The sequence below is a fragment of the Columba livia genome, chromosome 9 (assembly GCF_036013475.1).
Source record: "Columba livia isolate bColLiv1 breed racing homer chromosome 9, bColLiv1.pat.W.v2, whole genome shotgun sequence".
NCBI lineage: Eukaryota > Metazoa > Chordata > Aves > Columbiformes > Columbidae > Columba > Columba livia.
The window spans coordinates 14,305,090-14,328,107 of NC_088610.1; the positions used below are offsets into that span (position 1 = coordinate 14,305,090).

General features: G+C 49.3%; 1 protein-coding gene and 1 long non-coding RNA gene across 7 annotated transcripts; one reads left to right on the forward strand and one right to left on the reverse strand.

Annotated features, from left to right (window-relative positions):
* Positions 1 to 840: 840 nt before the first annotated feature.
* ZIC4 (Zic family member 4) lies at positions 841 to 21,261 on the forward strand. Of its 6 annotated transcripts, none has more exons than XM_021292158.2 (4): positions 841 to 2,370; positions 5,188 to 5,272; positions 10,838 to 11,455; positions 15,801 to 16,726. In XM_021292158.2, exons 1-4 carry the CDS (start codon positions 2,146 to 2,148, stop codon positions 16,220 to 16,222), a joined length of 1,350 nt encoding a protein of 449 aa, XP_021147833.2. In that variant the 5' UTR covers positions 841 to 2,145; the 3' UTR covers positions 16,223 to 16,726. The 6 variants fall into 6 exon arrangements, 5 of the variants coding, with proteins under 5 accessions (XP_021147833.2, XP_064930017.1, XP_064930018.1 ...); XM_065073945.1 differs by having other exon boundaries at positions 841 to 2,367; XM_065073946.1 differs by lacking the exon at positions 841 to 2,370 and adding an exon at positions 2,455 to 2,494.
* On the reverse strand, positions 7,967 to 15,801 carry LOC135580244 (uncharacterized). Its single transcript, XR_010474692.1, has 2 exons — positions 13,645 to 15,801; positions 7,967 to 10,947 (listed from the first exon to the last, which is right to left on the reverse strand). It is a non-coding gene; the product is annotated as an uncharacterized LOC135580244 (long non-coding RNA).
* Positions 21,262 to 23,018: the final 1,757 nt, after the last annotated feature.

A 23,018-nucleotide genomic window follows, 5' to 3' on the forward strand; every position in this document is an offset into this window, starting at 1 on the left:
AACATTTCTAGCGCATCTTTTCGTATGTATGTGTGCTAAGAAAAAAAAAAAATTATTATTATTAGGGTTATTTTCTCCCCTGCTCTCCCTCTCTCTGTCCCTCTCCAGCACTCTGATAATGATGGTAATGATAATTTCTTGGTGATCCAGAATTTTTAAGATCACTGAGCAACTTTTTAGGCTTTGAAAAGAGAAGCCTTGTAGGGACTCTCTTCTTTTGAAGCTGTTGTTTTCTTCCTGTTTAAAACTGAAGCTCTCCGAGACTAGGTGCTGGGTGCATTTGATTTTGTTTTTAAACACCAGGCGTGATTTCTCTGGGTAGCTGACTCTATCCCTCCATCAGGTTTCTGAAATAAATCTTGTTTTCTGCACCCATCACAACGCAGGTGGGTGAGAACTCTTAACTTTCTACTTTTGTTGTTGTTGTTTCGCCTCTTTTTTTGTTATTTTCTTTCTCCTTTCTCTCACTCGCCCTTTCTCTCGCTCTGTCCATTTACGGAGTCTCTTTCATTCAGGTAAAACTGTAAATTTCCCAAACCTACATTGTTTCTCGTCCTACCGCATGAAACTCCCCGATACTTCTTCTCTTTTGCCTTTTTTTGGGGGGAGGAGGATGGGGGGGGAGGGTAGTGTGTGTGTAAAAATTTATTTTAAGTCCTCGATAGGAGCAATGTAAATTTTCTGACATTCAAGCCTTTTCTAGTTCACAAATCAGTCACCCTTGTCACAGTTATTGAAATTCCTCAACTTGCCACACCAGGACGGTGGAAAAAGCAGGCGGTGTCTTTGTTGCTGACCAGGCTTTTGATCGCCAGAGAAAATTTACTTACCTTCAGATGAGTGAGCAGAAAAAGAAATAACACTCCCTTTGATTTAGTTAGAAAAATGCAGACATTTGGATTCAGTGCAAACATACAACACTTGGTTGTTTTCTAGATGCAACCCTCGATTAACCTGTCTTTCCCCAGCTCAAAGTCTATTGAAAAACTGAGGATAGTTCTTTTTTGTTCCCGCTACAAAGAGCCATTGACTATATATTAAAATTATTGTTGAAAGGTATTATAAGTATGGTATTTAAAAGCAGAAAACCTTTGTGGCTGAATCAATTAAGCTCAGCAACATTTGTACAATATTTTAAACGATGCTTCGGCAGAAAAAAAAAATATCGTGAAACTTTTAAAAATAGACGTCTTTGTGCGTGTATGCATATAGACACTTACGTATGTGACCATGTGTGTGTGTACATATATAGAACTGGCAAATCATTTATTTACTTAGTCGCCTGCACATTCATTAGCTCTAATTATTTACAAGTAACGAAAACACCAAAAGCCCGCTAAGAGTCGGACTCCTTCCATTTCACCTTTGTTCGACCCTTCACTTGCCTCCTTCGCAGCTCAATCCGAGCCCCTCCAAATCCTAGTGCCAAACAAAGAAACTTTAAACTCATCCCGTCTAATTAAAGGCGCTGGTAAGCAATCCGCAGCGCAGGTACCGGGGAATCAGACCAGCAGCGTTGCTGCGCGAACGCTCCTCGGGTGACAACTGCGTATAAAAATGGCCATTTCGCCTAGAAAACAAACAAGCAAACAACAACAAATAACCTTTGATACGCCCTGAAGGAATGTTTCGCTGCAGTTTATCTGCAGATGCAGCTTGCCTGTACGCGGTGCACGCAGATGGCTTTCAAAGCAGATGTATTATGTAATTTCCCCTGGATCTTGGGAGGCTTTACAATTATTAATTTTTTTTTTCGGAATAATGCTGGGCTGAATATACATGTTTGCATTTATTCTGCCAAACCCATTCGACCGAACTGCAATAGTTTATAGCAACAGGTATACCCACTTTAGGAGCTCGCCTCTGTGTGGACGTGGTCTTTAGGCGGGTGTTACGCCACTTTCTGTGTTTGGTGCTAAAATTAAGCCGAGGACAGAGTTATCAGTGTTGTTGTAAAGTCTTCAGGGCGCTGTCAATAGGAGATCAAGAAAGTTAGGTAGTCCAGTGCTAGCCTGCCTACCAGTGCAGGGAGAACCCAGTGATCATTCCAGGTCGGCACAAAATATATGAGAAGGCAGACAAGAAGGTATTTTTAGGAAGCGTATCTAAATATACAGTGTAACAGTGAATGTTAAACAAAAAAAAATGTTGTGGGTTGTAGAAGTTATCAAGTGGGATTTGCGGCGCGCTCTCTGCAGGAAACGAAAGCTGCTCCAGTTCAAAGCCACATGCACCAACGTGACATATAAGCCATTAAAATATCATCCTGACGGCTCATTTCTGCTTCATCATACATTCCCTAACTGCTTCCAGAAAGCAAGAAAAGAAGAAATGAAGGATGACCGCCTGGATGGAAGAGCCAAAGAGGTGGTGGGTTCATGGAGGGGGGTTATTGTTTTCTTCTTTCATTCTCTCTTTCTCTTCCCTCCCCTCCTCCCCCCTTTCATTTTTGCCACTTCAGAAATGAGGGGGAAACTTTCAACAGGTCGCAGGGGTAAGTGCCTGGGAGCAGGGGGTGGCTGGACAGAGGGCTAGCCCCCCACCGCCTGCCCCAAGGGCCGGCCGAGTGCTCCCTGCCCTCGGGGGGGAGTACCCGCAGGAGGAGGATTTGCCACCCCGGGGGGGGAAGGGCTGGAACCCTGTGGTGACGGGGGACAGTGCCTCGACTGCCTTCGCCCACGTGGGGCCGGTCCCCGGTGTGCGGGGGCGGGCGGAGGGAGAAGCACCCAAGCGCCGTCGAGGGGGGTTCAGCACCTCCACCGGACGCCGGGCACCGCGCCTGCTCCCCCGCACCCTGAGCCCAAGGAGGTGCCAGGGTGGGCTGTCCGCGCAACGCGGAGCAGAGGGGTTTCGTCTAGCGGAACGGAGGCGCTCCCAGCCCGGACAGCGGCCGGGGTCGGTTGGGACGGGCAGACGGGGGGTCCAGCGACCGTCCAGGTGGGGCCGAGTGCCCGGGGGGGCGGGCAGAAGACGAGGTGTACTGACAATGGGACGAGAGCCGTGGGGAGGGTTCCCAGGGGACGCGCTCCCCGCCCAGCGCCTCACGCACCGCCGCGCCCAGTACCACGGGGCGCGCTGGGGGAACCGTCTCTCCGGCACTGCACGCCCTTCTTTATAGGTGGGTGCAGTAGGGACGGAGCCCCGGAGCCCGGCCGGCTCCCACAAACCCCCACTTACCAACCCCCCCGGGGGCAGGGCCGGGGGAGCTGCCAAAGGAGCTGAGTGCCGCCGCCAAGTTCGTGCAAAGCCCGCGGAGGGGCTGAGACCAGGATCTCAGCCCCGGCCCCCCCCCCTTGGTGCTGGCTGGGGAAAGGGAGATGCTGCCAAATCCCTGCCGAGGGTGATGCCCTCAAGTGTGACCTCTGACCCGAACCCTGCTTCATGTGCCAGCCCGCGCACAGGCACAGCGCCGGACCGGGCGGGGAACGACATGGGCTCCTCGCCGAGACGCCCCGGCCGCCCGCCCTGCTGGTCCTTTGTCATGCACGATCCCCTAGCCCTGGGGAGCCGAAGAACTTTATTTCTGCACCGAGACCTTCCTGGCGAGCGCTTCCTTCGCCTTGCGCGGCCGCGGAAAGCACAGGTTGCGTGACAAGCCGCCGGCGGCGAGGCACACGCCGCCACGGCTACCGCACGCTCAGCCCGGCTCCCTCAGCCAGAGGCGGCGCCGCCAAACCCGCCCGGGACCGCACGGCTCCCGCGGGAGCTGCGGCTGCTCCCAAACCCTCTCCGCCGGTGCAGCTTTGGCCGGGTGTAGAAGTGAGCGTTTGGGAAAGGGGGGCCGGGTCCCGCCTGGGCGAGTTGCAGCCCCTCACACCCCAAGACCCAGCGCGGGACTCCGGGGAGGGTGGTACTGGTACCCCCCACCGGAGTCCCGTGTTTCGGCCCGGCCGCGATCCGTCTAGCTCGGGCAATGGGACATCCTCGCCCTACGGCTCCACCAGTAGCATTGCGCAGATGAGAAAGGCGAGGGAGATCGAGCCAGAGTTTTAGCCAATATTTACTCTGAAATCCACAACTGTTTTGCCTTCGCTTTTTGTCATCTGGTAACCATTTGAAATATTAAATGCAGTGATTGTGGTTTTTTTGTCCAGTTTCAACAAGTTTTGGCAAACGCTTGGGAGCTGAGCACTCTTCCAGCCTACCATCCTAACCAATAAAGCACAACTGCAAACCTCTCGCTAACGGGGCTATCTGACTTGATAAAAGTGTGAAGATGAATGGAAGATGACTAAAAAATATAATTCCTAAGGGTTTCCTCTAGTTCTTTTTATTTCGGCAGTAATTTTCATCACAGCAGTGAAAATATTGATGACATCAAATTATTTGTGATAGAGTATAACTGTGATGCCCTGATGAAGTTTCGTAATTAATATCATCAATTATTTGTGTTAGGATACATTTTTATTTAGCAGCCCTGGAGTCCCGATAATAAAAGTAGCAAGAGCAGTAATAGTAATAATAATAATATTTTTGAAGTAACTGATTCCAGATTCTAGTGTGCTTTTCTGTATTGAGTGCGGGGGGAAAGAGAGGGGAGGGCGGGAAGAGAGAATTTCAAAGACACCTGCAAAAATTCATACTCGGACACTGCATCAAATCCCAGGTCTGCTCTGAGGGTTATAGCTGCCGCTCAAAGAAAGCTGTGCAAAGTTCTGCCTGCAGCAGTGGCAGTGCTCTGCCTTGCGAAGTGCAAAGAGCAAGCTGAAAATTATAGGCAGGGAGAAGTGCCAGGGTGGTACTATACTAATCCTTGCTGAGACAACAACTTGCGTTAGAGGCTCGCAGAGAGTCCGAAATTTAATTTCGGGAGGGAAGGATCTGTAAACAATATCGTCGAGTTGGTAAAAACCTGCCTTACAATAGCCTGCCAGAAGGTGAATGTCAGATCAAAGGAGAACTGAAAAGATGTCCTTTAATTTTTTTTTTTTTCCCTAAATCAGCCATGGAAACTTCATGACTCCATAAAACATGTGCTGTTTTGCTGGGGAGACAGCCTCCAGTTTCCCTTCAGAGAAAGCTTGTCTTCAACCCTTCTGTGATTCCTCTCACCCTTGCTGCTTAACTCTTTTGTTTTGTTTTCTTTTCTTTTCGAATCCATGATGCTGAAGTCATATAGCGCCTCACTCATTTAATATAATACACAAATGGTTTTGCTCTTAACTTTCCACCCCTCTTCCCAAACAGGAAGAAAGTCAAGAAATGAGGCACAAGACTCCCCTTGTCATGAGGAAAAGAAAACGACTTTACAGAAACATCCTGGAAAAGTCAAGTAAGTTAAAATATGTCTCTTCTTCTTCCTTTTTTTATTTTTTTTTTTCCAGTTCAAAGAAGACAATATTTTTTCAGCTTAGTGTTTAACATACTTGCATAAATACAAATCAGAGACACAACTCCCCACCAGCAGCTGCCTAATCCTGCTCAATGCCTATTCATTTGGAGGTTCTAGAATTAATATTTGACGACTCTCTCATTGAAACAACAACCCCTGACCCCGTGTGATTGCACTGTCACATTATTCTATGACATATTCATCTTGAATTCATTTACGGACGATTTGATTGGAATGAGGTTTGACATGTATTGGATCCTATTAAAGAAGAAGACTTTGATCTTGTTGATGGGGTTTACATGATATGTATCATCTTTACCAGGGATACCAGGCTTCCACAATGTGGTGTCTAAGTAGTTAGTGACTGACAGCTTATCTGACAGGAATACCTTAATCTTGAGGTACTGAATGAAATATTCGATTTAAAGTAAGCATATGATTTGCTTCTCCTAGGTTAGCTCTAGGTCACAAAAAGTTTGAGGCAAACCTAGGTACCTCGTCTGGTAGCTGTGTTCCCGTTATTCAGGAACCTTGAAACAGAGACGTCCCCGTAGATAAGAACGAGGCGAGGGAATAGAAGTGAATTCAGAGTGTGCTCCCAAGCCACTCTGTACCCTCACCTCTCTTCTCCTAGCAGATGCTGGGATTACAGAAAGCCTTTATCTTGAACTACCTCTTCCTAAACAGCAGCGTCTTCTGCCGGGACAGACACGGACCAGGGCTCAGGTCCTACGCCCTGCTCCTGTGCCACTCACTGCCTCCATCATCCCTCCCTGCCCAACGCGAGTTTGGGGGATAAGGAATCGCATAGGGTGACTTCTCGGTCATATCTGTTTCTATTCCTTGCTTTTATCCCTTATTCACATTAATATTAGAATTTTCAGATTAACCCGTTCTCTTCCTCTCATTCGGGAGCTGAAGACTAAAGGTAAGCCCCGGAATCGGCTGTCTGGGGAGTTCAGAGCATCCCCTCCCAGACCTTGGGCAGTGACTGGAAAGTTTGTAGCAGGGTCGTCAGGAAGGGAAGTTTCCGCAGTGGCAGGATTGGGAGAAGGTCAGATTTTGCTCTCCCTGATGCTTCTCAGGGCAGGAGCCGTTCCTTGTGGTGAGCACGACTCTAAGGGTGAGCAGGGTTCGACCCCAAGTCAAAGAGCACAACACGAGCAGCGCCTGATTTTCGGGAGCTTTGCACCTCACCTTCACAGCAGGCCCTTTCTCCGGCAAAGGTAGAAATATGGATAAGGGCCTTGCGGTGGATCCGTAAAAGCGTGCAGCAGCTGGGGCTGTCCCCATCCCTGGGGGTTACCGCAAAAGGGTGTGCGTCTCACTTTCAATCTCGTAGGCCCCGGTAGTCGCCGGGTGCAGGCAGGAGCCGGCGGGTTGGGGCTGCCCGGCTCGGCCCCGCACCCCCGAGGTGTGGGCAGGCGAAAATCAGGATCCCCCCGCACTGCAGGGCGAGAAGCAGGGAGGCAGCTCTGCCCCCTCCCAGGGCACAAGCCCCACGCGCGGGGCTCCTGCCTTCTCCCATTGCTGCCTCGGCCAACTCGTTTCTTCCCCGAGAGAACCGGGTCGGGGGCAGTTTCGGGTGGGGAAAGTGGGCAAGAAAGGTGCTTGTCACTCGTCTTTGCAAGATGTCACCTCCATAGAGCAGCCGTCCGGCAGGGGCGGGCTTTGGAGCGGGGGGCTGTGGACAGGGTCGCAGGAACACAGCAGCCACCAAAACATTTGTACTCAAGATCAAGTTGCCCGTCTATTCGTGTTGATCTGGCACTCAATAAAGCCCTATGGTCCCTCCAAACTTGACTTCCCTTAAGATAAGGTCTATCCTATAGATCTTAAACAAATATTGTCCCATGGATCTGCCCTGACGTCTGAGTTTTAGCTTCAGCTCAGGATGTTTCTGTACTGCTGCTTGAGCAATCTTGATTTCTCTCTGGAAAAGCTCTGGTTCATCCAGCTCATGAGTCCCGAGGGTAGCCTAGAAGGGGATGCCCTCACCATAGCCAGGTGGGATGAAAAGGAAATAATATTAAAACAAAACAAAACAAAACAAAACCGGCCCTGCACAAGCTGACGTTGACACGTTTGAAAGTTTTCCGAGACCTCGGCTTGTCTGATCAAACACGGCTAAGGTCCTTGCCAAGAACCATGAGACCTCGGTCATCCCTCGAGTGGCAGCCGTACGAGTTAAAGCTGCCAAAGGGCTGCACGAACAGGCGTTCAAGTTTTCAAAACATCCTGGGAGATGCGCGGAGCTCGGCCGGGTCTGGCCCCGCTCCCCTCCTCATTCCCGTTTCTCCGCCTTCCCGCAGTCATGTGGCGACCCTGCCCGCCCCCCGCCCAGCTCCCCCCCACCCCCCGCATGCAATCGGGGCTCACACCAACTTCGCATAACAGTGAGGGACACCGAGGGCCAGGTTCTCCTGCACTGCCTGTAAAAGGGAGTGAATGAAAGCCCTGAGTGAGGGGCGAGCGGAGAGCCATCAGTGTCTGACGAGAAACCATCACAGTATTTTAAATGAGCTTAGGGTAAACCGGTTATGACATCTTTTTAATTGATAAACTGTTCCAGATGTTTTCTCCCTTGACTGAGAAGTGTCAGAATTGATGGATAACAAGTATGTAGAGATGCAATGTTTTAAGGAGGTATGAGGAAAGCAGCTTTATTTGGAATTCACACTTTCAGTACATTTGTAAGTAACAGATTCATACTTCCTAACGTTTGTCTCTTCTGTGCACTCCTATTGAAATGGTCATGAATAGAACTGTCAAATCCATTTTGTAGAGCAAGTAGACTTGAAAGTTGCGATATTGTGAGGATGGTGTGTGGTTTAAAATGTCTGCATAAACATGTTATGTAAGGATGGAGAGCTAATTGCATCATTTGTCACTTTTCATCATCTCCACTCAGAAAGATGTATACAGGGATGTACCTATAGCTTGCTACCTAAATATAAGTCTTGTTATACAAAGGAAATGTGGTGGAGCCAAGCAGAGCCAAAATATGTAACTGTAGCCAGCTCAGAGTGTGTGAATCTGTGATAAAAATGTCCCCTATGTGGTTATATATGTCCTACACTTTAATCTTACAGTTTCTGATCATTGGCTGTAGCTTCTGTATATGGAAGATTCTAGATTGGCATTGCCGGATTCTTGTTTTACCACTTAACATAAAACCTATCCATTGCTGACACTGTTAAATTTCTATGGAGACGCAAAATTCCATGCTGGGAGCTTTACCTGGTGTGCATGCAGTAAAGTATCCACTGCCAAGTCAACAGCAAGTCAATGTACTAAAATGCTGAGAGTTTGACAAGATGGATAGAGAAATAATTATTGCTCTATTTAGTAAGGCTGTGAGTTTATTGGTGGAGTCATTTTAATGACAGGATCCAGGTTCTGTGGTAATACTGTGGGCAGATATTTACAGCTGTGTTTTCCTTTCTGGAAGCAGAAATCCTATTTTTTTCTTTCTTTTCCCATGTTTCATTTACTTTTTAAAGTTCACAATCCCTTTCTTAAAAATTACGTGGATGCTTCCTTCTGTGCTGAAGCCATAAGCTTTTCTAAACCTGTAAGGCCTCAGTGTGTAAAGCTGAAACGCTAACCTACACTTTCATCACTAGTGACGCAAACCCTGCAGACCATGTTCCTTCGTTCAGCAGAGAAGCGTCAGAACTGACTCGTTTTTGAATGTTTTGCAATGCTTTTCCTTCAAGCCAAGGATGGGGATTTTACATGGAACTACCCTGTAAGTGTGTGTATGAGAGAGGGAAAAGGACAGAGTCTCCCTCTTCTGGGTTAAATACTCAGATTCAGTCTAAACATCACGTTTTCTTGCATTGCTCCTGCAGCCAATAACCAGATAACTGCTAAAACTTGTCGAAGAAGGAAAAGGGGATGGGGAATCCTTTGTCAGGGTTCAGGCAGCGGTCCCACAGCCCACGCACCAGGCCGAACGCGTGAGCTGCCGGTGCGGCTCCAGCGGCTGTTTTTGCCGGGGAAGGCCCCGCTCCCCGCGCTGTCAACAAGTGCCAGGGACCGGCGGGCTGGTCCGGGCGCGCTTCGTGGGGGGCGTGGGGCCGTCTCGCCTCCCGCTGCTCCGGCTGGGCGGCGGGGACCGGGTGGGCTGATGGGCTCTCCCGGAGGGGAACCCCGCCGGCTGCCCCTCCGCCTCGGAGCAGGGCAGCGGGACCAGACAAAGGCCTGGACGGGCGGCCGGATTGCTCTTCTCCGGATGCCCCCGCCCGCCTTGGCTTTGTTCCCCTACGACGGCATCCCGTCGGGGAAGTCTCGGCGATGTCCCAAAAGCAGGAGGTAGGGCGGCTTAGGGGAAGACGTAGGGCGGTTTAGGGGAAGATCCCGGTCATGGCCTCCCGCCGTCGGGCCAGGCCGCGGGCTCCGCCGTGCCCCCGGCCCGGCTCGAGGGGCTCCGTGGGGCGGGGGGGGCCGGAGGAAGGGGACGCCCGGCAGCAGCGCATGCGCAGACCTTCCCCCAGCACTTAACCTCCCCCGCCGCACCGAGCGATCACCCTTTCAATCGGCAGCGGTACCTGTCATCGCTGACGTCACCGCGGCGGCAGCCAATGGGAAGGCGTGGCGATTGTTTGGCCGGCGGGGCCGGCGCCACGGCTCGGAGGCGGCGCGCGGCCGCTCGCGCCCTGTCCCGCGGCCGCGCCGCGTGGGGCTGCCCGCCGGCCCCGCGGGAGGACGGGCGGCGCGGGGGCACCTCCCCGGCTCCCGCCGCCAACACCGAGCCCCCGCCGGCCCTGCCGAGCCCGCCCGCTGGCAACGCCGCCCGCGCGCCCCGCCGCCGGGACAGCGGCACCGGGAAACTTTTTTTGGGAAAAAAAAAAGTTTTGTTTTTTCCACCCCCACCCGTGTGTCTCTTCTCCCGCTGTCAGGTGACTTTTTAGCGTTTAGAAGCTAATGAGTGTGGATGCTCTGGGATCCCAGTGATGGACCCTGCTGCTCTCTCCAGGCGGAACACGGCACTGAGATTAGTAGACTTGGCGGGGGCTCCTTGCCACCACTACCCCCCCCCGAGCATGACAGCCTTCCCAGGCTTCGCCGGGCACCCGCACGCCACGGCGCCCAGGCAGTCGGGCGAGCACGCCGCCGAATTCCGCCTCGGGCCACACTCGCTCCGGCCAGAACACATGGGGCACCGCCACCATCCTCATCCTCCTCCTCAGCATAACCCCGCGGCCCTTAAGCTCAGCCCTGCCCCTCATCCCCACCACCAGCTGCACCACCACCACCACCACCATCATCATCATCATCATCATATGGCAGGCCAAGCCGAGGTGGTCTCTAGTCAAACGGGAACGTTTGGCCCGGCGCAATCACCAGCAGTCCCTTACCCTGTCTCTCACCCAGCCCAGGCTCTGGCAGCAGGTAGGGACTTCTTCATACGCAGAAACCTGCCGGCCCCACTCATGCCAGGGCTGACCGAGCAACACCCCGCTGCACGTTCTCACCACGGACTGTTTGTCTCAACAACAGGTAGCTGCCCCGGACACCATGGTCACCACCATCACCACTCAGAAGCTGGGAATCCCTCTGTGTTCACTGGACTCCATGAGCAGCCTCCCAGTGCAGCTCCAGGTGGCCATCTAAATGGACAGATGAGACTGGGGTTACCTGGAGAAATGTACGCCAGGTCTGAACATTTCACTCAAGTACCAGCCTCCAGGACAGATCCTTTTTCTGCTTCTTCTCTTCATAGCTACGGTGGCATGAATCTGAACGTGAATCTGGCTCCACACCATGGCCCGGGTGCCTTCTTTCGTTATATGAGGCAGCCCATTAAACAGGAACTCATCTGTAAGTGGATTGAGTTGGACCAGACTCCCAAAAAATTATGCTCGAAAACTTTCAGCACGATGCACGAGCTGGTGACTCATGTAACGGTGGAGCACGTTGGAGGACCCGAGCAGTCCAATCACATATGTTTCTGGGAAGAGTGTCCAAGAGAAGGGAAACCTTTCAAGGCCAAATATAAACTTGTAAATCACATCAGAGTCCACACAGGTGAAAAACCTTTCCCCTGCCCTTTCCCAGGCTGTGGCAAAGTGTTTGCCAGATCAGAGAATCTCAAAATACACAAAAGAACTCATACAGGTCAGTATGTAAAGCTCTCTTTACTCTCTCTCTGTGTTATTCAGCATACTGTTTTGCTTTATTTTGTTTTTAATGTATCCTTTGGGTTGTTGTTGAATGCACGCCAAGTACTTCTGAAAAATAAATTCTCAGATTTGTTTGCTTCTTTACCGTTTGAATGGAAGGGGGAGAAAAGGGAGGGAAAAAAAAGATAAGCGAGAACAAATCTCAGAATTCTCTTCCGTATTTTTTTCTGGTTGTGCCGAGAGGCGGCTGTAATGTTTATGCGGGTAGAGCTGTGTAAATATCGAGTGATATAGCTTTATTTCTGCTTATTCACACAGGCGGGGATTTTTTGGGGGCAGTTTTAAGTAGCTGGGGAAAAAATGAAATCATTGTGCAAGCTCACGAATTAAAAGTGAACAATAGAAGTTACAACTTGTCTAGTCAGTTTTGACTGATGTCGCTGAAATGCTGCTGCTCGAACATTGTGAGAATAACACAGCTGCGACCTTTTCGTTCAACAGTTTTGTTTGGGGCAGAGGGACTTTCAAATGTTTGATCTGAATAACACTGACATTTTTAATGAGCATTGCCTTCCAACAACCCTCTGCGTTCGCAAATATGGGGACCTGCAAGTTCGGATCCTCGGGAGGGAAAGATTAAAAAAAAGTAAAAAAAAAAGGGGGAAGGGAAAAGTATTGTTTCGGCCTGTACGTTTTTAAATGTCATTTGCAGATCTGTTAAGCGAAATTAGGACATGTGTCAGAAACATCTGTTAGCTCTAGTTAGTAGAAAATAAAGTAACTCGATGGACGATCTTGGAAAGCTATGTTTGAACTCTTCCAGACAGGAAAGCATTTATAATTAATGAAATTTCACGTAGAAAGTTTTCTCACTTCCAGGAGCAGCTTAAGAAGTTGTATTAATTAGTTTAGCAGCCGGTGTTTGTAGAGTGTAGCGCTGGCGCTATTTTTTTTTTTTTCCCTCTGAAGAAGAAGATAAGAAATAAGTCCTTTTCGGAAAATTTAATCTGTTCCAGTGTAGGGTTTTCCACCTCCCACCCCCTCCTGTACAGCCTTATGCACTGCGAGGGAAACTACATAATCCTATTGTAAGATCTTCTTACAGCCAAACGATTTTTTTCGCCTTCCAGTTCATAAAACTCCCCTTCCCCCATGCTCAGTGAAGGGCTTGACCTTCCCGGAGTTGCGTTTTTATGATATAACTCGACGTGATATAATATGCAGAACGTATACTAATTTCGTATCGCTATAGTCTAAACATAGCACAGAGATTTTACAGCGACCGTCACTCGTCACCTAATTATTTTTCCATCGCTCTATGAATAGCTCGACTGTGTGCAGGGGGGCGATAGCAAACTTGTGCTCCTCTGCTGCCTTCTCGGCCCCCTTTTTCGAGGAGAAAGGAGTGTCCCCGGGTCACATAACTTGTATTCGAACCAGCCTCTTGTCGGATCAGCACAGGTACAGCCGTTAACCGGGAGAACTCATCCCTTAATGACAGTGTTTTTCTTAAGTAAACAAACTTTTACTGCTCTTTAACGGCCTCTCTGTTTGAAGTCTCTGAAGCAGAAAATGGTTAAATTCTTGGGAAAACTGACCTACATCGGAGAGGCAGGTTCAGGGCAAACCCGAGATTGGAGGTTTGCGTTTATTAAACATCATTCCGCGCGTCTGTACTTTTCTCTTTAACTTTCCCGGTGATTAATTGCTGTATTGTGAAAACTCCTGCAGGGCCTTTATGGTTCCACCGTTTCTATTAAACACCCAGAAGTTGTCAAAAACGCAATGTTTCTGAAACCCTAATAGAACTCGCTACGAATTATTCATGAAGACAGTTCTAGATTCAACAGGAAAATTATTGCCTCCTCAAATATTAATGACTTCTGATTTCTGCGAGGCTGGGGAGCAGGCAGAGGGATTTCTGGTAATGTGAGAATTGTCCAGGTTGGAAGATAAAGCCGTTGAGGCGGTGGCGGCGGGACGAGCAGGATGGGCAGGGATCGCTTCCCCTTCATCCCAACGGGCCAGGAACAATAGTGCGAGGCGTGGGACGGAGCCTCCGGCCCTCCCGGGCGGCCCCCGCCACCCCCTCGCCTCGCCAACAGCCCCGGGGGCCGCCACCTCCGGCTCCCCTCCTCCCGCCCCGACCCCTGTCCCCCCCATCCCGGAGAAGTTGCTAAATACCTTAATCCACTCCCGGAGACAGGGGATTATGCCACAATTTCCAAGCTGAATTTCACTGAGCACTTTTGCCCAGCTACAAGTGTGGGGGTAAAATGGCGGTTGAGATCCGGCGCTTCTCCATCGCCCGGGGAACTTTCTGCGTGGCTGCACCTCCAAGCCCGGGCTGCGGCAGCCAGGACCTGTAAAATGTCCTCTCCCTGCCCGGTACGGATTTCCAAGTAAGAAAAACTGCTTTCGCGAAAGGAATACAATGCAAATGGCTCGGATGTCTCCTCTTTATTGAGGCGTTCAGGGAATGCAAACCGGGCAGCTGAGAAAATGCTACCCTTTTCCCACTTGAAACCTGACTGTACGCAGGGACTTTTCAGTGGCTCTTTCAGGGGTTAAGCGAAGTTGAACATTTTTCAACTCTCTAGGAAGCGGAATGCGCCCCAGCCCGCTTTTACCTGAATGTAACTCACTTTGCACAGAATGCTTATGAGGATGGCTTTCCCTGGGGTCTCCTAACTCCTGCTTGCTTGTACTACACTAATATCCTTGATTTATTGTCTCAACTTGGATGCTCAAGGTCAAATTGTTTCCTTACGTGAAACTATAATTAGATTATATGCGTGCGTGTGTCTATACATATGCACAGCTGTATGTCTACGGTATTTGGTTACAGGACCCACATCGTTTTCTAAGAGACCTTACTTTTAATCTCTACTCCACTTCCCTCTAACGCCAGGTATTTACCCATCCTCTGTGCAAATATTAGCGGATCAGGATATGAGAACTCCTCGTTGATGATCACAGTGCGGAAAGGACACACTTTGAACACGGAGCCATGAGCTTTTTCCCACCCACCTTGCATAAAGTGCATTCATGTGAAATATTTGGAATGCCTTCCTTTATCTGACTCTGCTCGCAGCCGAGCACGAGGTGGGCTGTGTCCCTCGGAAATTTAATCGTGACAAACTGAGAGGGGGGGGGAAATCGGGAAAAAAACCCCAAACCTGGAAGCTTTTACAAAGGTTGGAAGTCCTTTCGAACGCGTACGCCATGATGGTGAACACAGTGGCTTTGTTTGCACTTCACGTTTAAGGTTCGGCCATACATTTTTGTGGTGTCCTCAGCTCCCTGATACGTTTTGGCTTTTGACGGATGAGTAGGATATTTTCATACTCGGTTGGTGCGAGACTTGGGCACTCCTCGGTGAGCAAGGTTTTGCAGTTTGCTATTATCAGCCACAATAATGTAGTCAACATTTCATCCCGAAGCTGTCTGTGGCATATTTCCTTGAAAACCTCTTATATATTGTGTACCATGCACGGTATACCCGATCCCGAGGTTAAACTTTCACACGACTCCAGCAGCACTATTATATTTCTATTATGCTTAACGTCACTTATCATATTACCAGACAAATTAATCCCGATTGCAATTCCTTCCATGACTGAGTAGGTTCAAATGAAACGGGAATCCTACTCTCACGACAGTGCCGTGCACCGGCCTTGTCATCCTCCTGCTGAATATCGTTTTGAGACCCACAAACGACGTCTTTTTGAAAGATTTTGTCCCTTAACACACGGTGTCAGCAAGCCAAGGAGCGGGGAAAGGAGGCAGGGTGTGGATCTTCCACGGCATTGTAATCGGTGCAAGAATGGAGTGGATGAGATGTGATCTAGCCAAGCTATGACGAATATTTCCACGAGCACCTGGGGCAGTGTGAGAAATGTGTTTAACTTAAAAACCTTCCCAGGGATAAAACACTGACCACTCTTTCTGTAGGACATTGAAGTCTGCGGGGACAACACGCGTTGTTTGCCCGGAACGAGCACTTGGCCTCTAAGTCTTCCTTATCTTGGGGCTTTGTCTTTTACACAAAACCCCACGTCGATACACAGGGCATGGGAAGGGGGAGGAGAAGTGACCTGGCACAGTGCTCCCGGTAGTGGAGCCGGCTGCGCAGCCGGGTGGGCACCGGGCGGCGGGGCGGGCACGGAAGGGCAGGGTCGGTGGCGATGGGCCGGGCGGAGGCCGGAGGGGGAGCTGCCCCAGGGAGAACGGTGCCAGGGCCCGGAGAGGCTACGGGCTTGGGGAGGTGCCGGGATCAGCCGCTCCATGCCCCGCGGCCACCGTCGCTAATGGCTGTGCTCGCCCATTGCCTCCTGCAGGGGAGAAGCCGTTCAAATGTGAATTCGAAGGCTGTGACAGACGCTTCGCCAACAGCAGTGACAGGAAGAAACACTCGCACGTCCACACCAGCGACAAGCCCTACAACTGCAAAGTGAGAGGCTGCGACAAGTCCTACACCCACCCCAGCTCCCTGAGAAAACACATGAAAGTGCACTGCAAATCCCCTCCTCCCAGCTCTGGCTACGAGTCCTCCACGCCCTCCCTGGTGTCCCCCTCCTCGGACTCCGGCCGGGAGCCTCCCGCCTCCTGTTCCCACGCTGAGCCCTCCGCGCCCGCGCAGCCCGCGGCCAACCTGAGCGAATGGTACGTGTGTCAGGGCGCGGGGCTCCGCGGCACTTCTGCGCCTCCCTCCGCCCCCCCACCGCCGCGCCCCAACGGCGAGCCCCGGCCCCGCTGCTAGGGAGGGCGGCGGGCGGCGGAGGTGCGGCGGGCGGCCCTCGCCTGGCTGGGGACGGGGAGCGCTGCTCCGGGGCACGGGGAGGCCGAGCGGGAGAGGCGGAGAGGCGCTTGGCGGAGGGAGAGACGACGCGCTGCGAAGGACGCGGGTGGGCCGGCGGCTGGGCCCAGCGCGGGCTCCCGGTACCCCGCACGCTGGAGGGCTGCTCCCGCCTCGGCCGGGGTGCTGCCGCCTCTTCTATCCGTTCCACACACCCCCTCCGCCCTCTGACCGTCTTGCGCCAGTCTGTTTACAAGCCCGCAATTTGCATTTCCTCCTCCTTTCCTTTCCTTTCCTTTCCTTTCCTTTCCTTTCCTTTCCTTTCCTTTCCTTTCCTTTCCTTTCCTTTCCTTTCCTTTCCTTTCCTTTCCTTTCCTTTCCTTTCCTTTCCTTTCCTTTCCTTTCCTTTCCTTTCCTTTCCTTTCCTTTCCTTTCCTCTCCTCTCCTCTCCTCTCCTCTCCTCTCCTCTCCTCTCCTCTCCTCTCCTCTCCTCTCCTCTCCTCTCCTCTCCTCTCCTCTCCTCTCCTCTCCTCTCCTCTCCTCTCCTCTCCTCTCCTCTCCTCTCCTCTCCTCTCCTCTCCTCTCCTCTCCTCTCCTCTCCTCTCCTCTCCTCTCCTCTCCTCTCCTCTCCTCTCCTCTCCTCTCCTCTCCTCTCCTCTCCTCTCCTCTCCTCTCCTCTCCTCTCCTCTTTCCGTTCATCTTTCCTTCTTCCCTTCCCTTCCCCGAAGGACCAGAGCGGTTTCACACAGATTTTGGCTGTACAGATTTTCTCTTGCCAACAGTACCCTGTGCTGCAGTGTTCTCTTCGCCCACTATTTCTGTGAGCGTGTGTTTTTTTAAGAAATATATATAAAAAATATTATTTGTTACCGAATTGTACAAAATGGATCCATTAAATTCTTTCTAATTAAACGATGGACGTTTCTATAAAGAATCTCCTTACTTTTCCCTGTTCCTGCATATAAATACATATATGTACATATATATATATATATATATATTCCCTCTCCCCCAGCAGTCACTGATAAAGAAAGGCCCAGGGGGGTGCGATGATTGACTGTCCATTTTAGCTCCAACTGGTGATGACTTCTAATACCCAAACATGCCTGTCCCCATTCCAGAGTGTGTCTCCTGTTGAACCGTGGGCGCTGGGGCTCCTGGGGGGGGAAGGAGGGGCAGACCCCGCTCAGTGACGTCACGGCGGGGGCCGAGGCCGAGCAGCCCCCGGCAGAGCTGGCACCCAAGGCCGCTGCTCCTCGGCGTCTGCCCTGCCAATAGTCCCAATGTTTATACCGGTCCGGCAAGGCGGCTTTAGCATCTTCATCCTGCCTCAGAGCTTCAAGCCACGCAAACCCACAACGTCCACTTCTCTGTCTCAGAGAAAGAAAGAAAGCAAGAAAGGGAAAAATACGAAATAAATAAACAACCCCCTCCACTGGGATAGCTTGAAACTGCCGAATGGTGCCGTTTTAATTACTTTAATGATGTTTAAGAATACCAGATAGAATAGGCAAATAAATAGCATGGTCTGCTGGAAGAAGTTTCCAGGGCTTGCTCAGAGGACGCCATAATCGCATCTTGTTGTGTCTAATATATCACCTCTGCACCCAGGTGACTGAAGTTAGTAGATGTGTACAACTGTATGCACAAGTACTCACACATACATGTATACATATATATATATATATATATATATATAAAAGTTGCAAGAAAATAGACAGCCGATCAGTGGCTAAAAACACCCCCACGGCCGGCGTCTCCCCTACTGATGCAGACCTATTTTCTTCCCAAGGCACCAAGTCGTGGTTCCCTTCTTCACTCGCCCAAACTCGACAACTTTTGTATTTAAACGCCTCAAACAGTGACAATTATTCAAGCATGTCGCTACCGGAAGATACACGTAGGGAATTACCTAAGCGAGAGAAATGTGTGTGAGAGAAACCTAAACTAGGGGAGAATTTTGCCCCTCTGCAGCCCTTGAAAATGGTATTGTGGAAATGAAGAGGTACAGAAGCCAGCTGCGGGCAGGGAAGATGATTCCATCGTGTCCTGAGATCTGTTTATTTCTTTATTTCTCTATTTACATAAGTGTTTGGATGTGCAGGCTAATCACCTTTAATTTTTCATTTGCTTGTTACAGATGTCTACCCCGTTGCTCTCAAGGTAATCTAGACAGACGCAGCTGAAAGCCTGAATCTTATGCCTTAGACATCAAAGCAAGCTCGCACAAAGAAGTATTTCTTCACAACGGTGAATCTTCATGGTAAGTTAGGATTTCTATGGCAATAGGCAAGTCATACTTAAATAGTGAAAGGCGAAGTCTGGAGCCCGTCCAGTCTTTTCATTAAGGACATAATATTTACGTCTAACAGGCCCTTTTTCTTGTGTATACAAGTATATATTTTTGTTTGACGCGAACTAAATCATTTTCATTTAATTTCCGGTAAACAAAACCCACGCGAACAGGGCACTTGTTCCAGACCATAATAAAAATGGATAAGACTGTCAGGAAGAAAAGGCCCGCTTGAACCGTCGCCTCAGCTCACTTTTGTTTCTGCTTTCTGCCGGGATCAGAGAAGGCGTTTGGGATTTGAGGGCGAGTTTCTAAAGGCAAGGAAATGGTTTTTAAGGGGGAAAAGAAAAGGAGAAAGGTCTAATCAAGCTCGGGTTGTTCAAAGGGCCTGATTTTGGGGTTGAAAGTGTGAGTTTTATGGTGCATCAGCATGCCACGTTAGGATCGCTATGGTAATGAGGAGAGCAATAGCAAGCGGCCTTCAAAGGAGGCACACTCCATTTGAGACAGTCTATTAAGATACATTTGTGGTGACCTTTGGTTTCATGCTAGCTTAATACACTCAATCTGCTCGCCGCTACAGATATACTTCCTCCACCTAATGCACTTCGGCGGAGTTGGGGTTTGCTGGGCTTCACCCTCCCCACGAGGCGCCCTCCGCTCCGCAGTTATAGCCTCTCTATCATTCTCCCCAAAGTAAAGGGCTGCCAGCCAAGCTCGGGGCGATCTCCTGTTCCCTCTCCCCAGCGTTTCTAACCACCGTCTAGCAACAAAACCGGCCAAAAAGCCCAACAAGTGCGTCCCTCTCCTCCTCCCCACGCCTTGAAGGGGGAGATAGCGTGGGGACCGAAAGACCCCCTTCCTTGGGCTGCCTCGCCCCAGGGAGTAGGTGTGCTGATGGAAGTCCCCGAGGATCCGGGGGCGAGTGCAGGGTGGAGTTGCCCGTGCCCCGCTTCCCACCCGGCCCGGTCCGGCCGGCGCTGCGCGGCGGCGAGCGGAGGCACTGCGTTGCGGGGGAACTTGACACCCGCACGGCCGGGGCCATGGGCGCTGGGCCGTGGGCCCGGGAAAGTTAGAAGTCCATGTTCCAGTAATTGTCTTGTTGTTTATTTTATCCAAGTACCCTAGTGAATAGGGGAAAAATAAACACGATGAAAAAAAATTCAAACAGTTGAGTCGTCTTTAGTGCCAGCCCTTGTGGTTGAATAAAAAGGATGGTCCAATTTCTATTGAGCTGAGAAATCTTTGAAGTGGGAGTTATTATCTGAGAAATTCCTGCTCGTCGTCCTAACAACGCTGATGAAACGTAAAAGGTTCTTTGTCAGCGATTTGTTCTCCTCTCTGTCAAACTCACCCTGCCCGTTAGCTTTAAACCGTTTCTAAAGAGATAAAATCAAACTTTTAAAGATAACTTTAGGGGCCCAGAGGGTGCAGAAAATACCAAACTATCGAATCCTGTGTATAGACATACATCTGGATATATGTGGCTGTGTCTGTGTGAAACTCTGTGTACAAATCTCCATAGATGTCTGTATGACCTTACTGTTCGAAAGTTGAAATGATGTCTTTTTTTTTTTTTTTTTTTTTTTCATTTTATCCTCTGAACTTTTCGGTCTAATAAATTATTCCTACACATATGCTGCACAGAATGAGATTCTTAGGAGAAGGCAGAAATGTTGTGTTTCATTAACACCAGTATGTGACCAACAAACGTTTTCTTTCCAGTAGAGTGAAAGCAAGAGCGTAGACATAAGAGTAAACGCTTTGATCATCTTAACAGTCCGAATACCTATTAAGCATGTATATACTGCGATGCATCGAAGTTGTTAACACATTCAAAGCGATGGCTTCCATATGTTCTCATGTTTTATTGTCCATCATTGTAAAGATAGACAAACTGCATCCCTTTTGTACCTTCATTTTATAAACATCACGATGTATACCGAAATGATTCCCTGATCAAAGTTTATTTAGCAGTTTCTCACTGGAGATCACGAAATGCTCTGCTCATAACACGAATCCCTTGAAGTTCTAACTCATCAGTGTACTTCTGTTTTAGCTGCCACAGAACGATCTGAGCCAAATCCTTCCATTCTAAGCAACCCCATTATTTTAATGGGACTTTTCCTGAGTAAAGACTGAGTCAAACTGCAGTGGAGTGGGTATTCTTATTATTGTTATTATTAATCCTGGATCTTTTCATATTTATGGGAAGATCTACCACATTCCTTGTGAACTGTACAGAGAAGAAACGTCTCTGAAAAACGTAGCTCACAAAAGAAACCATTTGCAATGTTGATATGCTGTATCTCTTTCCAGACTTCTTATATTCCATATTTTCCTTCAGAACATGTTTGGTAACGAAAGAATGTTCTGTGTTTTGTTGTGTGTTTGAACATACTATTTATTTTTAATATTTGGATTTTTTTACAATAAATATTTATAAACGTTTCAATTATACGGTTATTTTTACAAATGTGCACTTTTAAAATATGTGTTTGTACTGATGATACCGAGCCATTCCTAAAACACTCTGGTCAACCTTGTCTTTCTGTTGTTTTTTATACTAGTTGAAAAAAAAAATCCTCAAACTGGTGTACTATTAATGTGGTGTACAATCAAGTACTAATGCGTGTTTTTTGTTGGTCTTTAACCTCTTTTAATGTTAAACGTTTTTGGTTGACATTTGTATTAAAAGAACGAAACAAAATACTTTCTTGCCTTCATTTCTGAGAACATTTTTTTCAGCTCGGAGACTTCGAATGAATTGTACTTTACATAGACCGAGGTTCAGAGTGAGAAAACAGAGGCCGCTGTCACCCAGGTGGAGCCCTGCCCCTTTGTTGTTTCCCCCCCCCGGCTTACCTCTGCCGTGGCACCCTGACTCCTGCACACGCAGTTTGCGATTCTGGGGTCACCAGTACTTGGGATATTAGCGAGAGGTTCCAGCCAGAGCCGCCCCCGAAAAGCTGCTCCCCTCCACTCCCGAGGGGTTATTGTTTTGGCAGGGCGGGTGAGAGATGAAACTGTTTGAAAAATTTATCCCCCAAAATGAGTCTCTGTCACAGTGACACTTTTTATAAGGTTCCTATGAGGATTTATAACGTTTTATTTCTTTTGAAGAGAGGAAATTCTTTCATCAGATAAAGTAATCTGAAGGTAAGCCTTCTTCGCCTTGAATATTCCCCTAACCAATTTCAATACGTTGCAGAGTTTCGCAGTTCCCCAACATGTTCAGAGTTTTATTCGCATGATTTTTTAAACCTCAGCTTTGCAATTTAGAGTGATGCAGCATCCTTGGGTACATAGCAGTCCCAACCCCGGTGGGCGTCGTGCGCATGCGCCATGCCTTGACTCCTTTTTAAAAAAGGAAAACTTGAAAGAAGTTGCTAACACAGAGACATGACAAAAAGTTGGCTTTGGCTGGTAGGAATATTGTCAATAAAGAATACATTTAACTACAGAGAGAGAAAGAAAAGAATTAAAGAAAGAAAAGAATTCAAGAAAAACTACCGAAGGAAAACATTTTTGCTGGTCTGTAAAAGACAAAAAATGGCCCATAAAGGAAAGGAAGGCTAACAGTACATGCTAATTAAAGAATACAATTCTATGGTCTATAGTGATTGAGCGAAGACATGTACTTATTACACTTGACTGTCAACTAGGGAAGGAATGTCCCCTCAGACAACATGGTGAGAGACGTGTGAGCATTATTAGTGGTCCTTTTATAGACATTGCCTTTTCTTTCTCAATGCTGACAAACCATTTTGGAGGGAACCATCCCCTGTTGCTTCCTATCATCGATCCTCATGCAAGCCCCTGCATTGTGCAAGTGCATTAATTAAAGACTATTCATTTAACAAAAGAACATTGTATGTTCAGGAAAGGAAGATTAGAAATATGAATCAGCAACCGACACCCGTTTCCGACGCCTTACCGGGAGAAGCAGAGGGGAGGGAGGTGCCGTGTGTGGTTAAACACACGGCACCTCCCCAGCCTGTGAGCTGGGGCTCAGCCACCGTTTACCCTCTTTGGGACAGAAACCCTGAAATGGATTACAATTCAAGAAAAGAAAAAAAGATTATTGTCAAGTGTCTGTGTGTGCGTCGGATTGCTCATCCCTCCCTTGGCCCCCGTCATGCTGCCCTCTCCGAGGGGCCGACCCGGCCCGGCTCGGCCCGGCCCGCAGCGCTTCGCACGCCTCTTCCCGGGCTGGACTCCCCCTCCCAGGGAGAGACCTCGTCCAGGGCTGTTGTACGTGTGTACACAAACCCCGACGTACATTTGTCATGTACACGGGGTTTTTCCAGCTGCACGTCGAGACACGGACGTGCGCCCATCCCTCCCCACCCCTTCGCTGACTAGGTTTTTCCAGTCCGAAGGAAAAACCAACTAGTCCCCCAACGTCGGTCACGATACGAACGTGACTTATCGTGAGAAGGTAGAGGTAGAGGGCATGGAAGCGGA

Bases quoted from the DNA above. Each gene is read 5' to 3' on its own strand.
- ZIC4 (XM_065073943.1), top strand. From the start codon at position 10,291: ATGGACCCTGCTGCTCTCTCCAGGCGGAACACGGCACTGAGATTAGTA. The intron at 11,456-15,800 runs GTCAGTATGTAA...TGCCTCCTGCAG, and splicing joins ACACAAAAGAACTCATACAG to GGGAGAAGCCGTTCAAATGT.